The following is a 16,244-nucleotide window of genomic DNA, read 5'->3' on the forward strand; positions in this document are numbered from 1 at the left end:
GTGCACTGAAACATGTCATAAGCATGCACAATGACAGATTACAAAGGGTAATGCTTCTTAAAGAAATGCAGATACTGTCAGAATGAGAAAGGTTAAAAAACAAGATGTTGAAAGATCTCAAACTTTGAAAGATATAGCTTAAACTTCAGAACAAAGCACAATACCAAAAACAAGTCAGCTACTGGAATGCACTGGATGAACAGCAGGGTAGGTAGAAATCAGGCTTTTCAAAATAAAGCTTAATAACCATTGCAGGTACAGGGTTGTTGGGGAAAGTCTGGAGTCAGAGTTATAGGGCACTGAAACAGACTGCAGTCCAACTCATCTGTGCTGACCAGACATCCCAATCGGACCTCATCCTGTTTGGCAGCATTTGGCCCATACCTCAACTTTTCCTATTCATTTATCCATCTGGATGTCTTCAGAGTTGCAATTGGACCCAACCTCCACCACTCTGGCAGCTCATTCCATACACACCCCACCCTCTGCATGAATGTAATCCCTCAGGTCCTTTGCAAATCTTTCCCCTCTCACCTTAAACCTAGACTTCCCTACCCTCAGGAAAAGACCAGTCCCTGCCACTCAATTTTATGAACCTTAAGGTCACTCCTCAGCCTTCAACACTCCACAGAAAAAAGCCCCAGCCTACATGTCAAACCCTCCAGGCCCAGCAACATCCTTCTTATTGTCTTTACTGCACCAAGTTTAACACCATCCTTCCTAAAGGAGAACAACTGGAATTCGAACAGAAACAATCCAAACTCCTCTTACAGAAAGCCAGTACAAAAGTGAATTTAACAGCTTGCCAACCAACTGATCAATTACTGATCAGTGGTGAAGAACCTAATAATGTCAGAAAAGTACATTCAGCACTATGTATGACTGCTCAAATACTAAAGCCATCCAGCCATATAGCACTTCAGCTTCATTAGATAATTGAAGTAACAAACTCAAATGTAGGACAATGAACATGTCTAATAATTGAGAAATCTAACCATTTCTCTTGGCACACAAAGTGGGCAATGAAATCTGGCCTAACTGGCAACACCCACATCCCATTAACAAAATTAACTTTATTGCCTACCTTCGATAGTTTCATTGACCCTTTGGGAGGGAAGTTCTCCTTCTGAGACATTCGAAGAATTGACGGTTTCCCTGTAGCCTCGAGCATTAATGGCTCACATTGTTCATTCATTATTGCAATGCTTTCACCCAAATTCATTCTGTAAGAGAAAAAAAGTCAACCTTCACTTGGAGAAGCCATCTAGAATTCCATAAAATGCCAATTTTTAAAATTGAATTATTTTTATACAATATGTTTTAAGTCCTTGGGGCCTGACAGTCCTGCACCCAAGGGTATTTAAAAGGTGGTAGCAAAGATAGTAGATGCATTACTTATGATATACCAAAATTCTCTAGATTCTGGAAAGGTACCAATGGATTAGAAACATGCTAATATAACATTCAAAAAGAGACAACTCCCTACTTATGGTCTATAGATAGTTTGACTTTTTGGGGGAAGATGGTGGTGGTGGAATGGGGGGGGTGCATGCAAGTTGTTGAAGTCATTCAGCAAAGGAGGAAATAACTGGACATTTGGAAGCAAAGTTCAATTCACCAGTGCCAGAATGGTTTCTAGAAGTTTGTTAAGCATAATGTGCCTTGAGAACGTAACCAGCAAAGTGATTAATTGGTATCTGATGGTATATCTACACTTCCAGAAGGTCTTTGACAAGGTGCCACATAAAAGATTGATACAGGTGGTTAGTTCCACAGGGTTAAGGAGTATTGGCTTGGGTAGAGGATTTAGTTGACGGTCAGAGGATTGTGATAAACTGGTCTTTCTCTGGATGGCAAACTATAACTAGTAGGGTGCTGCAGGATTCAGTTCTCAGAATTCAACTATTTACCATCTATATAATGGATCTACAAACAGACAGTGTAACAAAAAAATTCACAGGTGATACGACGATAGGTGGAAAAGCAGGACAAGGAGATAGGGGTTTATATGTGAATATTGAGAAGAGACAAGAATCTGGCAGATGGAGTTTAATGTGGATAAGCATTAAGTTATCCATTTGGGGAGGGGAGGTGGGGGGGGGGGGGGGGGGGGAGAAGAGGGAAGAAGGAGAATAAAAAGTCAAATTATTATTTAAAAGGGAAGCAGATTCAAAGTGTGTCAGTACAGGAAGATCTGGATGTCATTTTGCATGAATTGCCAGAAAGGGAAATGCAGGTGCAGCATATAATAAGGCAAATGGAATTGTGGCATTTATGGCAAAATGACTGGATTATAAAAGCAGCATTATTAGTTATATAAACTGCATTATTACAATTATATACAGGGAGCAGGCAAGACTACACCTGGAATACTGTGTTCAGTTATGGTCTCCTGACTTGTGGAATGATGTGGAGGCAGTTCAGAGAATGTTGACCAGACTGATTCCAGCAATGAAAGGGCTGTCACACGAAGGGTGGATGAATAACTTGGGCTGGTTACTGGAGTTCAGAAGTTATAAGAAGAGAAACTACTTTGAGGGTTGAGAAACTTTAGAACACACTGCCCCAGAGTACAGATTTAAGAAATAGATAGGTTTGTGAAAAAAATTGGAATAAAAGGATATGGGAGCAGGCAGGAAAGCAGAGTTGAGACCAGATTAAGATCAGCCATAAGCATGTTAAATGGTAGAGCGGGCTTGAAGGGCAGAGTTGCCTACTGATGCTCCAAATTCTTATTTTCTTATGCCAGATTTATTTTCCTTACTGTATTAATTCACAAGTTTAAAAGATTGAACATTTAATTGATAGAGCCATTAAATACAGGGAACGGAAAATTGACAATATACTTAGCATGAATGAAAAAAGTAGCTAAAATAGAATGAAGAATGGCTGGCTACTTTTTAGCCTTCAGCTCTGCAAATTGATTCAAATCCTTATTTTCTTCCAAAATCCACACAGAATCTAATTGCACTATTTCAGGTATCAGGTGAAATTACAGTCTATCACTCAATGCTATGGCATTCACAATTTTCTTAAAATCTGTCTAGCAACCTCAATTTGGAGGACTGAGGACTCTCCTCTTTTTAAAGAGGAAGGGAAAAAAGTCCAAATTTATCCAGATAACAAATCCCAGCCCCACCCTCTAAAATCCTTACCATTCTCCCATTGTGCAGTTAAGGGCCTGCTAGAGTTTTTAAACCCAGAGATGAAGAGTTAGACTTCCAGATTAGGAAGACACTGACTGGTCAGTCACGTTCCATCTGCCATCCAGTTTTGAGGCACAAAGATAGTGAGGTATGAGTTGCTGCTGAAAATTTATGAAATTCCTGCATGTTGGTGGTACAGAATGCAGTCAAATCATCCCATCCACTATGTTAAAATTAAAAGTTTAATTGCCCTGGATTAGTAAAGTTGCTTTCTGAACTACACTCACCCTTACAAGGAGAGGTAGTTTCACAATCTGGAAGGGACTTATTGCAGAATATGAAGCTTTACTTGTTTTTGTACAAAAGTGACATTTCTAGTCAATGGCAAAGGATTTGAAAATGGTAATGCTGTTGTCTGCCAAAACAAAGTTATTGCCAATTAGCAGTGAAGAGTTTTATCAATGCTCCCATAGACTTCTGCTCACATATTACCACGTTTGGGTGGAGTGCAAGCACTAATGTCATGTGTTCTACTCTTAAAATAGATTGGTTTAAATAGCCCATAGTAGGGCACTGTAACAAAAAGCAAAGAATCAAAAAGAAACTTACTGTGTGATAAAAATGGCTCAAAATCAAATCAAACTCATCTTCTAGGGGAGTGATGTGCTCTATGCAATCCCAGCAGCCTAACAAATAGTAAAAAAGATAAACCACTTGCAAGTTAAGACAGACACCCACCTTGCCTAAACTAATACAGATTATTAAAATATTTACAGGTACAAGTTATATTAGTTAACCATAACTAAATCTACCAGGAGCCAGTGATGGCAAAAGGTATCAAGATCTTTTGCGGCTTCTCCATTAAAAGGCACAGAAATCGAGTAAAGCCTAATGCAGCTTCACCATCAAGAATTATTTTCATGTCGAGGCAGTAACTCACCAAACCAGAAGTTCTTCCATATTTCAGACAACAGTTATAATATGGTTTGGAGCAGAGCAGCACTAGCAGAAGCCAATATCACCGAGCAGGTGCCACTTGGTAACACTATCAAGAATAACTCCCATCATTAGCAGATGGGTATAGACTTGGATCATAACAGACTAGTTTAAAAATTTGTTCGACTTGTGACCAGAATGTACTTGGGCAAACACCCACATCAGCATACATAAGCAATGTTATAGCTATACTAAAGCAGTTTAGCTTAAGATACTGCTAGTTGTGGAACCCAGGTCTTCAATATTACAACTAGGATTTTGAGATCCATGGTGTTTGCTATGCTTCAGATATTGAACCATTTCTCAAGTTCACTGGAGAATACCAGTTTGCAGAAGACCAATTGCAAAGATCTGCATCTCAAATCAATGGATCTTCCACTGAAACTTATCCTCCTGGCTCCCTGACAAATCTGCAAGCTTTGATCCAGTTGACCACATCATCCTCCATCATAATGCCACCAGCCATCCACCTGGTTGGGACCAAACTCTGCTGGTCCCATTTTTAAAACAAAATCAAATTGTAACAGGCAAAAAAAGCCATTCACAACACCTTTTCCTGGTGTCACCAAAAACTTGTCCAGTATTTTTCATAGGCAAACTCCTTTCAGCAATAAGAAATATTAACCTGAAGCATCTTAGTGGTCATATACAGACAACACCCAGATAACAGCAGAAGCAATTCATCCACCATCAAGCCTGTTCCATGGTCAGTGATCTTCTTCCTCACCCTGTCCTCAGTACACCAGAGTAAATCAGCAATCAATGTCTAGTTTAAACACAAAAGCTAAAATAGAGCGTCCACATACCTCAGTTAGAGATTTCAACTTCTAGCTGTAACTCAACTGCCATCTCTCCACTTGTTCAAAGTTGAAGTGACATTTAAAAAAGGACTAAACTGATGATTAGTTAGCTCGAAAATGTTGTCAGTTTTTGTAATTTCCATTGTGTTGAACCGGTGATCCTTCACCATTCCATTAAGATACACAACATATCAGCTTTCTTCTATTGTTCCAACTCCAGACCTCAGGCTTTTAAAATGCTTACTGTCTGGAGCATTTCTGTTTGTTTGCCAGAGACTGCTGCCAATAACTAACAAAAGCACCCCAAAATCAGAGCCATACGCGAGGTGCCAGACGTCTGGATGGTGGCTAATGTGGTGCCATTATTTAAGAAGGACTGCAAGAAAACACCTACAAGTCCTTCTTCAGGAATCAGGAAAAAGGGCTCATGCCTGAAACGTCGATTCTCCTGCTCCTTGGATGCTGCCTGACCTGCTGCGCTTTTCCAGCAACACATTTTCAGCTCTGATCTCCAGCATCTGCAGTCCTCACTTTCTCCAAGGGGATTCTGAGAGACAAAGACTATATATATTTGATAAGGCAAGGCCTGACTGGAGATAGCCGGTATGGCTTTGTGCATGGGAAATTGTCAAGGTAACAACGACTGCAGATACTGGAAACCAGGATTCTAGATTAGAGTGGTGCTGGAAAAGCACAGCAGTTCAGGCAGCATCTGAAGAGCAGGAAAATCAATGTTTCAGGCAAAAGCCTTTCATCACATATACCTGATTAAGGGCTTTTGCCCGAAACGTCGATTTTGCTACTCTTTGGATGCTGCCTGAACTGCTGCGCTTTTCCAGCATCATTCTAATCCTGCATGGGAAATCTTGTCTCACGAACTTGATTGAGTTTTTAAGGATATGACCAAGATGACAGATGAGGGCACAGCAGTAGTTATCCACATTGACTAAATTAAAGCCTTCAAGGTTCCACAGGGTAGACTGGTTGTAGTTAGATCACATGGGATTCAGGGAGAGCTAGAAAATTGGCTTGATGGTACACTTTCAGGTCAGATGTACAGCACAGGCACAGACCCATCGGTCCAACTCATCCATGCTCACTGGATTGATTCCATAGCGTGGAAACAGGCCCTTCGGCCCAACAAGTCCACACCGAAGAATAGCATTCTGACAAATGCACCTAACACTATGGGCAATTGAGCGTGGCCAATTCACCTGACCAGCACATCTTTGGACTGTGGGAGTACCTGGAAGAAACCCTTGCAGACATGGGGAGAATGTGCAAACTCCACAGACAGTTGCCAGAGGCTGAAATCGAACATGGGACCCTGATGCTGTGAGGCAGCAGTGCTAACCACTGAGCGACCGTACCTCATTTCCCAAGAGTAGGTCAAGTTTTACATCTTCTCTAGTATGTGGATATACTTAGTAAATCAAAACTTTCCAACACAATCCAGCACAAAGCAGCCCACTTCTTCCACCACTGACACTCAATAGCAGCAGTGCACACCAATTAATAAATTCCCCTCCATCTAAACCTGTAACACTATGGCAGTCCTAGTCTGTTTCAAAAATTAAAAACCCCTATCATAACCATCCTGTTATTCTTACAGAAACCTCCTTACAAAGTTGCCCACTGACTATTGGGGAGTGGAGAGGCATTCCATACAATCCCAATAAGGTGATCAACCCTGATGTAATGACAGGGATTGCCAGACAGTCAGCAGCTCCCTGGATGTCAGTCATCTCAGCTTCAGGAAAAATCTGCAGAACCCCTGCAAAGATATGTCCTTAGTCCAAACATCTTCAGATGCTTCACTAGTGATCTCTCCACCAAAATTCAGGCATGAGATGTTCACATATTCAATATTCAACATCATTCACAACTGCTTAGTGTTAAGCAGTCCAATCACAAAGCCAACAAGATCCGACAACATCCAGGCCTGGGTTGACAATTCAGGCCTGGGTTGACAATTGCCAAGAAATGTTCGTAGCGCACAAATGTAAGGCAATGACAATCAACAATAAAAGAATCTAATCACAACCCACTGACATTTAATGGTGTAACCATCACTGAATCCCCCACCATGATAGTGGATAGGGGTTTTTTAGATTAGATTAGATTAGATTACTTACAGTGTGGAAACAGGCCCTCCGGCCCAACAAGTCCACACCGCCCCGCCGAAGCGTAACCCACCCATACCCCTACATCTACATCTACCCCTTACCTAACACTACGGGCAATTTAGCATGGCCAATTCACCTGACCTGCACATCTTTGGACTGTGGGAGGAAACCGGAGCACCCGGAGGAAACCCACGCAGACACGGGGAGAACGTGCAAACTCCACACAGTCAGTCGCCTGAGGCGGGAATTGAACCCGGGTCTCCGGCGCTGCGAGGCAGCAGTGCTAACCACTGTGCCACCGTGCCGCCCACGAAAGCATATGGTTAAGAAAGCATATGGTGTTTTGGCTTTCATTAACAGGGGGATCGATTCAAGAGTCACAAGGTTTTGCTGCAGCTCTACAAGTCCCTGGTGAGGCCACACTTGGAATATTGTGTCCAGTTCTGGTCAAAAAGGAGAAAGTGAGGACTGGAGATCAGAGCTGAAAAATGTGTTGCGGGAAAAGCGCAGCAGTTCAGGCAGCATCCAAGGAGAAGGCGAATCGACGTTTCAGGCATGAGCCCTTCTTCAGGACTCAGGTTCCTGAAGAAGGGCTTATACTCTAAACGTTGATTCTCCTGCTCCTTGGATGCTGCCTGACCTGCTGCACTTTTCCAGCAACACATTTTTCAGCTCCAGTTCTGGTCACCCTACTATAGGAAAGATAGAGAGGCTTGGGAGAGGGTGCAAAGAAGGCTTGCCTTATGAAGAAAGGTTGAAAAAGCTCAGACTTGTCTCTCTGGAGAGAAGGAGGGAAAGAGGAGACCTGATCGAGGTGTACAAAATAGTGAGTGGAATAGATACAGTCAACAGCTGGAGACTTTAAACCAGGGCAGGATTGATGGGTACGAGAAGTCATAGTTTGAAGATATTAGGAGGAAGGTATAAAGGAGACGTCAGAGGTAGGTTCTTTACGCAGAGAATTGAGAATGCATGGAATGTGTTGCCAGCGGCGGTGGAAGCAGGGACATTTAAGCAACAGCTGGACATGCACATGGATAGCAGTGTTGAGGGGTGCATAGGTTAAATTACTATATTTTACATAAGGATTAAATCACAGCACATCAACGTGGGCCAAAGGACCTGTTCTGTGCTGTACTTTTTTATGTTCTAAAACTAGGTGCGGCTAGAAATCTTGCAGCAATTGATACTACCAAACACCTTTAGTCAGTACACCATGTACAAGGGATCATCAGGAGTGTGGAGAAAAGGAGAACTGGAGGTGCTGGATATCAAAGTCATATTACTGATGAAGAGCTTATGCTTGAAACATTGGTTCACCTGCTCCTCTGATTCTGCCTGACCAGCTGCACTTTTCTAGCACCACACTTTTGGACTCATCAATCAGGGTTAGGATAGAAAACTCCCCACTTGCCTGGATAAGTACAGCTCAAGAAGCTGCACACAATCCAGCACAAAGCAGCCTACTCCTCCCACCACTGACACGCAGAAGCAGCAACACCCATCATCTGCAGGACACTCCAAATTCACCAAAATTCCTCAGACAACCTCACCACTTTCAACTAGAAATACGAGAGCAGCAAATGCACGGGAGCACCCAAATTCATCACCAACCTACACAATACTCTGATTTGTAAATTTAATGATGACTTTCCTGCTCCTCGGATGCTGCCTGACCTGCTGGGTTTATCCAGCCCCACACCTTGACTCTAATATCCAGCATCTGCAGTCCTCATTTTCACCTTGGAAATGTAATTGCCATCCCTCGAACATTACTGGATATAAGTCTAGACATTTCATTCCCCCGCCCCACAACACTGAGTGCCCCTTCACCAAACCGTGATTCATGAAAGCAGCTTGCCACTACCTCCTTACGGTCGGCAACAAGGGGACAGGCCAGTCCAGCCAACAACACTCGCGCCACTTCTATTTAAAAAAACAATACCGTACTCGGGGATATTGCATGGGAGCAAAAAGTTTGGAATGATGTGCAAATTATAAAGAGAATTGAGGGATAAAGGGTCAAGGAGATCAGCAATAAATAGCCCAGCTGGTCTGGAGGCTCGGAAGGAGGGGGAAGAAGAGACGCAAAAAGAACTCCCAGGAATACTTCCAGCGAGCACAGAAACGAGATAGAGCGAAGACTAAAAACCCAGAAGAGATGCATTACTTTTTCAACTGGAGTAAAAACCGCACACCCGAGAAATGACCGTCCCTTCCTCCCGCCTCCTTCACCCTCCAGGTGTTGGATGATAATGACCGGACAGGTTCCCGATGCCGCGGTATTACCTTCGCCCAGCTCCTACTCTCCGTCCGGTCGCGCGGCTCCAACTCGAATTGTCCTCCTCGCGCAAATTTTAAAATCCGGCCGTTTATTCCCGCGGCCAATTCGACGCGGCCGTGCCTTCGGGTCAGAGTTCAACTGCTTTCAAAGGGGCCAATCAGTGGCGGTCCCCTCCCTTGTTCGTTCTTCTCGCGTTCACATGAGTTGGCCCCGCGCATGCGTTGTTGGCGGTGTCGGGTGTTATTTTCTCACGCCGCGGTGTGGTTGGTTGTCAGGCTTCTCCATTCGTCTAACCTAACGGCCTGAGCAGTTTGATTAAAAATATCTGCGAAGAGCAGGAGTCACATTGCTCATAAGACCAAGGGTAGGCCGTTTGGCCCCTCGAGCCTGCTACCCCATTCAATGTGATCAAGGCAGATTCACAAGCTGAAATTGCCTGAAAACCTCTGCAACTCCGGTAGCATCTGTGGAGAAAAAGCAGAATTAACTGAGTTTCTGATCCAGTGACCCTTCTTCGGAACTGAAGGTTCGGATTGATTCAACTGTCGTCGCGACTTGCCAATTCAAATTGTATTGAACCAAGTCCTGCCACAAAGTAACTTTGACACAGAAGCAGGTCTGATCAGCAGCTCTGCTGGGATTTGTTCTGTAGGTTCCATTGCATGACCTACCTCCAGCCCACATCTCACCTTCTCCAATTTAGGATATTTTTTTTAACAAAATGTAGGAAGCAATTAGGAGAGACCTTGGAGTGCACGTTCGTAGCTCCTTGAAAGTGGAGTCAGTGAAGAAGGCGTTTGGTATGCTTTCCTTTATTGGTCAGAGTATTGAGTACAGAAGTTGGGAGGTCATGTTGTGGCTGTACAGGACATTGGTTAGGCCACTGTTAGAATATTGCGTGCAATTCTGGTCTCCTTCCTATCGGAGAGATGTTGTGAAACTTGAAAGGGTTCAGAAAAGATTTACAAGGATGTTGCCAGGGTTGGAGGATCTGAGCTACAGGGAGAGGCTGAACAGGCTGGGGCTGTTTTCCTTGGAGCGTCGGAGGCTGAGGTTTACAAAATTATAGAGGGACATAGATAGGATAAATAGACAAAGTCTCTTCCCTGGGGTTGGGGAGTCCAGAACTAGAGGACATAGGTTTAGGGTGAGAGGGGAAAGATATAAAAAAAGACCTAAGGGCAACTTTTTCACGCAGAGGGTGGTACGGGTATGGAATGAACTGCCAGAGGAAGTGGCAGAGGCTGGTACAATTGCAACATTTAAGAGGCATTTGGATGGGTATATGAATAGGAAGGGTTTGGAGGGATATGGGTTGGGTGCTGGCAGGTGGGACTAGATTGGGTTGGGATATCTGGTTGGCATGGACGGGTTGGATTGAAGGGTTTGTTTTCACGCTGTACATCTCTATGAGTCTGCATTCTAACATGCTGTAAAATTGTGATGAATTGATTTATGGGGGGATGGGGCAGGCACAAGCAAATTTGTGTTGAGTAATCCTTTAAGGGAGCCCATTCGTAAGACTATTTGCCTGCAAATGAGCTCGATATCAAGAGAAACCAAATTAAAATACATTGATGTAAGAAAATTTTTTTAAAAGCATTTACTTACAATGTGATCACAGCCAACCCAATCTGAGCTTATAGCACAAAGGCATTCAAAATTGGGTGTAGCTCCAAAAACAGAGTTTGTATAGCATAGAAAGAGACCCTTCAGCCCATCACATTCATGCTGGTCATCAAGTATCTATCTATTCTAGCCTTCTATGCTGTAGCATTTTAAGTACTCATCTAAATACTCCTTAAATCCCTTGAGGGTTCCTGCCTCTACCATCCTGTTAGGCAGTGAGATCTATTAAAAACTTAACAGTCCTTGTCTAATAGTCTTCTGGTGAGTTCGCCACATCATGTTCAGTCATACCCGTTTTCCTTATTTTCATTCTGCAGTGCAAATTTCCGAGTAGCAGTATAGTCTTTGCTAGGGCTGTGATCTCTACAAGGAGATTGCATCGACTGATTGATCACAGAATATCTAACAGTCGATATCAGTCTCAGTCCATCATAAATTTCTTTGTAAGCTATGCACACACACTGATTGTCGTGCTGCTGCATTACTGCTACATTATAGGGTATGTTGCTGGGGGAATTTAGACCCAAAGGCCTGGCTGCTTCAGCTGGAGACATGTGTTCAAATCCTAGCTGGGCAATTCTAAGTCTGGGAAGCTGGGCTGGCCAAGGCACAATTTTCAAAATGTTCAGATGAAGTGTAAAGTATTGTGAACTGCGAGTGTAGCATGGACTCAAAAGTGGTTCTCATCCCTGGAACCAATCAATTATCCTCCTCTGCACTCCACAATTCGTTCAGATTCTTGCTATAGTGTGTTACCAGAATTGTATACTGGGAATTGGGTTAGCTCAGTTGGCTAGATTGTTGGTTCATAGAGCAGAGTGACACCAACAGCGTGGATTCAATTCCCATCACTAGTTTGAGGTTACCATGAAGGAGTTTCCTTCTCAACCTCTTCCCCCACCTGAAGTCTGGTGAGACCAGTCGCTTCTGTCAAAGTGAGAGCAGCCCCTATGGTCTGGTAAGACTATGGTGACACAACAACAACACTATATTCCTGTGGAATTCTAACTAAGGCCTTATACAGGTTCAGTATAATCTCAATTTGCTAGAAGTGAGGAGCAAAGTTAAAGCAGTTGTATGATGTATTTAGTTGCCATTAGTTAGTCAATGTAATAGTACCATTTCTTTAGTCTGTTAGTCATTAATGTTTGATGTGTCTCAATTGTTTGTTACAATCATTTTCCTAAAATGTAAAATCCTATCCTTCAGTTATTTCCAAAGGTTTTTTGGAAAGTTCCCCTCTAAAATTATTTGGTTTGTACAAGGATCATTAAACTTGAACGATTGTTCATTTTGAGGGAGATTGTGTTGCATGGAAATTTATTTTGAGATTACGTAACAGAAAATGTTCTTTACGTTGTTAAGTTCAACAGAAATTGGTTTAATTCTAAAACTGACCTAATTTCATGTTTGGTCTTGTGTTTTAAAAATCCTGTAGCAAAAACGTTAAAATATTTCAAGCAACTGTCAAGACAACTATCAAAAATGCATCCATTAAGAACAGGGATATGCACAATGATACTATTTGTCCAGGAACTTGGGAAGATCTAAGTAAACAAATGTATTGACCAAAAATACTATGCTGCCTTTCTCTTTCAACGAATATTTCCTGTTTGCTTGATGAACTCATATACACTACTTATTTTAAGTCCTTTTTTTATGAAACAGTTTATGTTTAAGCATTAAGTATTTATGATAGATTAGATTACAAAAATGGGATGCCTCTCGCATCCCTGCACATACAGCAAAATTTGAAAGGTTCTCAGGAAGTTGAAACTGATATAGAGGTTCACACACAAGAACATGCAGTGTGTATAATGGGATCTATCCAAAGGTATTGAAGAAAGCAATGGAGGAGATTGCTGGGATTTTGAGAAATCTGTGTATCCTCTTTACCCACAGGTATGGTCCCAGAAGACTGGAGAATAGCCAGTGATGTTCCATTGTTTTAAAAAGGCAGCAGGAATAAACCAGTAAATTATGGGTTGGTAAGCTTTACATTAGTGGTACGGAAATTATTGGAGAAGATTCTTAGGGACAGGACTTCCTCGCATGTGGAGAAAAATGGATTTATTAGGGATAGTCAGCATGGCTTTATGTGGGGGATGTCTTGTCTCACAAACTTGATTGAGTTTTTTTTGAGGAAGTAAGAGATAAATGAGGTTGGGGCAGTGCATGTTGTCTAGATGGACTTTACTTAGAGCATCTATCAAGATCCCTCATGGTCGGCTGTCCAGAATATGAAGCTACATGGGTGAGTTTGAAAAGTGTGGTACTGGAAAAGCGCTCAAAGTCAGGCAGCATCCGAGGAGCAGGAGAATCAACATTTCAGGCAAAAGCCTTTCATCAGGATTTGGGGGGCGGGTGCATGAGGGGGGTTAAGAGATAAATAGGAGGATGGGGGTGGGGCTCGGGGTAAGGTAACTGGGAAGGCGATACATAGATGCAGTGCGGGGTGATGGTGGGATAATGAGATTTGGGATGAGCTGGGGGGAGGGGAGATGAGGAAACTGGTGAAGTTGATGATGCTGTGTGGTTGGAGGGTCCCAAGGTGGAAGATGAGGTGTTCTTCCTCTTGGTGTCGGGTGGCTAGGATTTGGCGGTGGAAGAGTCCCAGGACTTGCAAGTCCTTGGCGGAGTTGGGGGGGATGTTGAAATGGTCAGCCGCAGGGCGGTTGGATTGTTTGGTGCAAGTTTCCCAGAGATATTCCCTGAAACATTCAGCAAGTTGGCGTCCTGTCTCCCAATGTAGGGACCCATCCAACCACACGGCATCAAAGTCGATTTCACCAGTTTCCTTATCTCCCCTCCCCTCACCTCTTCCCAAATCTAACCCTCCAACTTGACACACCCTCTTGAGCTGTCCTATCTGTGCATCTTCCTTCCCACCTATCCGCTCCACCGTCCCCTCCGACCCTCACCATCACATCCCCTCATGTACCTGTGGCCTTCCCAACCCCAGCCCCACCTTCCTATTTATCTGTCAGCCATCTTTCCCACCCCCAATTTCCTGATGAAGGGCTTATGCCCAAAATGTCGATTCTCCTGCTCCTCGGATGTTGCCTGACCTGCTGTGCCTTTCCAGTGACACACTTTTTGACTCTGATCTCCAGCATCTGTAGTGCTCAATTGTTCCATAGGTGAGTTGGCAAGTTGGATGCAAAATTGGCTTGATTGTAGAAGACAGAGGGTAGTTGTGGAGAGGTGCTTTTTCTGACTGGACGATTGTGACCGTGGTGTTCCACAGGGATCAGTGCTGGGCCTCTGTAGTTTGTAATATACACATATATAACCTTGATTATCGAAACAAGACGGTTGTGTTGGGGGGGGGGGGCTGTATTCGGATAACCGAAGTGTTCTATAAATAATTTGGATGAAAATGTAGATTGTCTGTTTACGAAGTTTGCAGAAGAGAGATAGAGTCATAAAGACGTACAGCATGGAAACAGACCCTTCGGTCCAACCCGTCCACGATGACCAGATATCCCAACCCAATCTAGTCCCACCTGCCAGCACTCAGCCCATATCCCTCCAAACCCTTCCTATCCATATACCCATCCAAATGCCTCTTAAATGTTGCAATTGTACCAGCCTCCACCACATCCTCTGGCAGCTCATTTCATACACGTACCACCCTCTGTGTGAAAACGTTGCCCCTTAGGTCTTTTTTATATCTTTCACCTCTCACCCTAAACCTATGCCCTCTAGTTCTGGACTCCCCGATCTCAGGGAAAAGACTTTGCCTATTTATCCTATCCATGCCCCTCATAATTTTGTAAACCTCTATAAGGTCACCCCTCAGCCTCTGACACTCCAGGGAAAACAGCCCCAGCCTGTTCAGCCTCTCCCTATAGCTTAAATCCTCCAATCCTGGCAACATCCTTGTAAATCTTTTCTGAACCCTTTCAAGTTTCACAACATCTTTCCAATAGGAAGGAGACCAGAATTGCATGCAATATTCCAACAGTGGCCTAACCAATGTCCTGTACAGCCTCAACATGACCTCCCAGCTCCTGTACTCAATACTCTGACCAACAAAGGAAAGCATACCAAACGCTTTCTTCACTATCCTATCTATCTGCGACTCCACTTTCAACGAGCTATGAACCTGCAGTCCAAGGTCTCTTTGTTCAGCAACACTCCCTAGGACCTTACCATTAAGTGTATAAGTCCTGCTAAGATTTGCTTTCCCAAAATGCAGCACCTCGCATTTATCTGAATTGAACTCCATCTGCCACTTCTCAGCCCATTGGCCCATCTGATCCAGATCCTGTTGTAATCTCAGGTAACCCTCTTCGTGTCCACTACAGCTCCAATTTTGGTGTCATCTGCAAACTTACTAACTGTACCTCTTATGCAGTTTATGTAAATGACAAAAATCATTTATGTAAATGACAAAAAGTTTTCCAAAGGCTTTCCCCATTTTGAAAATTATTTTTCTACCGAAGTGCATTTCCCATTTTTTCCTTCAGCAGCTTCTTTAGCCACTTTCCTGGCCTGTCCAAATCCTTCTGCAGCTTCCACACTCCTCAATACTACCCACCCCTCCACCAATCTTTCTATCATCTACAAGCTTAGCATCAAAGCCCTGAGTTCCTTCAACCAAAACAGCGTGAATGGTTGCAGTCCCAACACAGACCTCTGCAGAACTCCAACATTCATTGACTGTTCCTGAAAAAGACCCCTTCATCCCACTCTCTGCCTTCTGACAGCCAGCCTCTATCCATGCCAGTATCTTACCTCGAATACCATGGGCTTTTATTTTACTTAGTAGCCTCTTAGTGTGGCATCTTGCCAAAGGCATTCGAGATATTCAAATAGATCACATCCACTGGCTCTCCTTTGTCTAACTTGCTCATTACCTCCTCAAAGAATTCTAATGGATTTGTCAGGCATGACCTCCCCTTGATGAAGCCATGCATTTCAAAGTACTCCACAATCTCATTCTAATACTGAATTCAAAAATCTTACCAATTACTGAGCTCATGTTAACCAACCTATAATATCCATCTACTGCCCCCCTCCATTTGCCATCCTCCAGTCCACTGGGACCCTCCCTGACTCCAGTGATACCTGAAAGATCACCATCAATTACCAAACATTTCCTCCACTCTCTACTTAGAATCCTGGGGTGTAGTATATTTGATGATTTATCTACCTTTGGACCTTTAAGCTTCTCCAGCACCTTCTCCTTAGTGATGATCATGTAGGATTGAACAAAAATCCCCATATTCTGAAATACGGAACCAAAATCCTGGACTTA

The 16,244-nt window shown here is 43.3% G+C and overlaps 1 protein-coding gene across 3 annotated transcripts in view; it reads right to left on the bottom strand.

Moving 5' to 3' along the window:
• LOC140480514 (transforming acidic coiled-coil-containing protein 3-like) overlaps positions 1 to 9,491 on the bottom strand; it is a 51,470-nt gene extending 41,979 nt beyond the window's left edge. The window contains exons 1-3 of one of the 3 annotated variants that reach the window (XM_072575475.1): positions 9,358 to 9,483; positions 3,758 to 3,832; positions 1,085 to 1,223 (exon numbers count right to left, since the gene is read on the bottom strand). In XM_072575475.1, the coding sequence (XP_072431576.1) occupies positions 1,085 to 1,222 (138 nt within the window). In that variant the 5' untranslated portion in view covers position 1,223; positions 3,758 to 3,832; positions 9,358 to 9,483. Of the gene's footprint in view, positions 1 to 1,084; positions 1,224 to 3,757; positions 3,833 to 9,238; positions 9,259 to 9,357 lie in introns of those variants that run through there. The other 2 variants (XM_072575467.1, XM_072575482.1) reach the window with 2 other exon arrangements.
• Between the last annotated feature and the right edge of the window lie 6,753 nt (positions 9,492 to 16,244).

Source organism: Chiloscyllium punctatum, chromosome 1 (genome assembly GCF_047496795.1).
Source record: "Chiloscyllium punctatum isolate Juve2018m chromosome 1, sChiPun1.3, whole genome shotgun sequence".
Taxonomy (NCBI): Eukaryota; Metazoa; Chordata; class Chondrichthyes; order Orectolobiformes; family Hemiscylliidae; genus Chiloscyllium; species Chiloscyllium punctatum.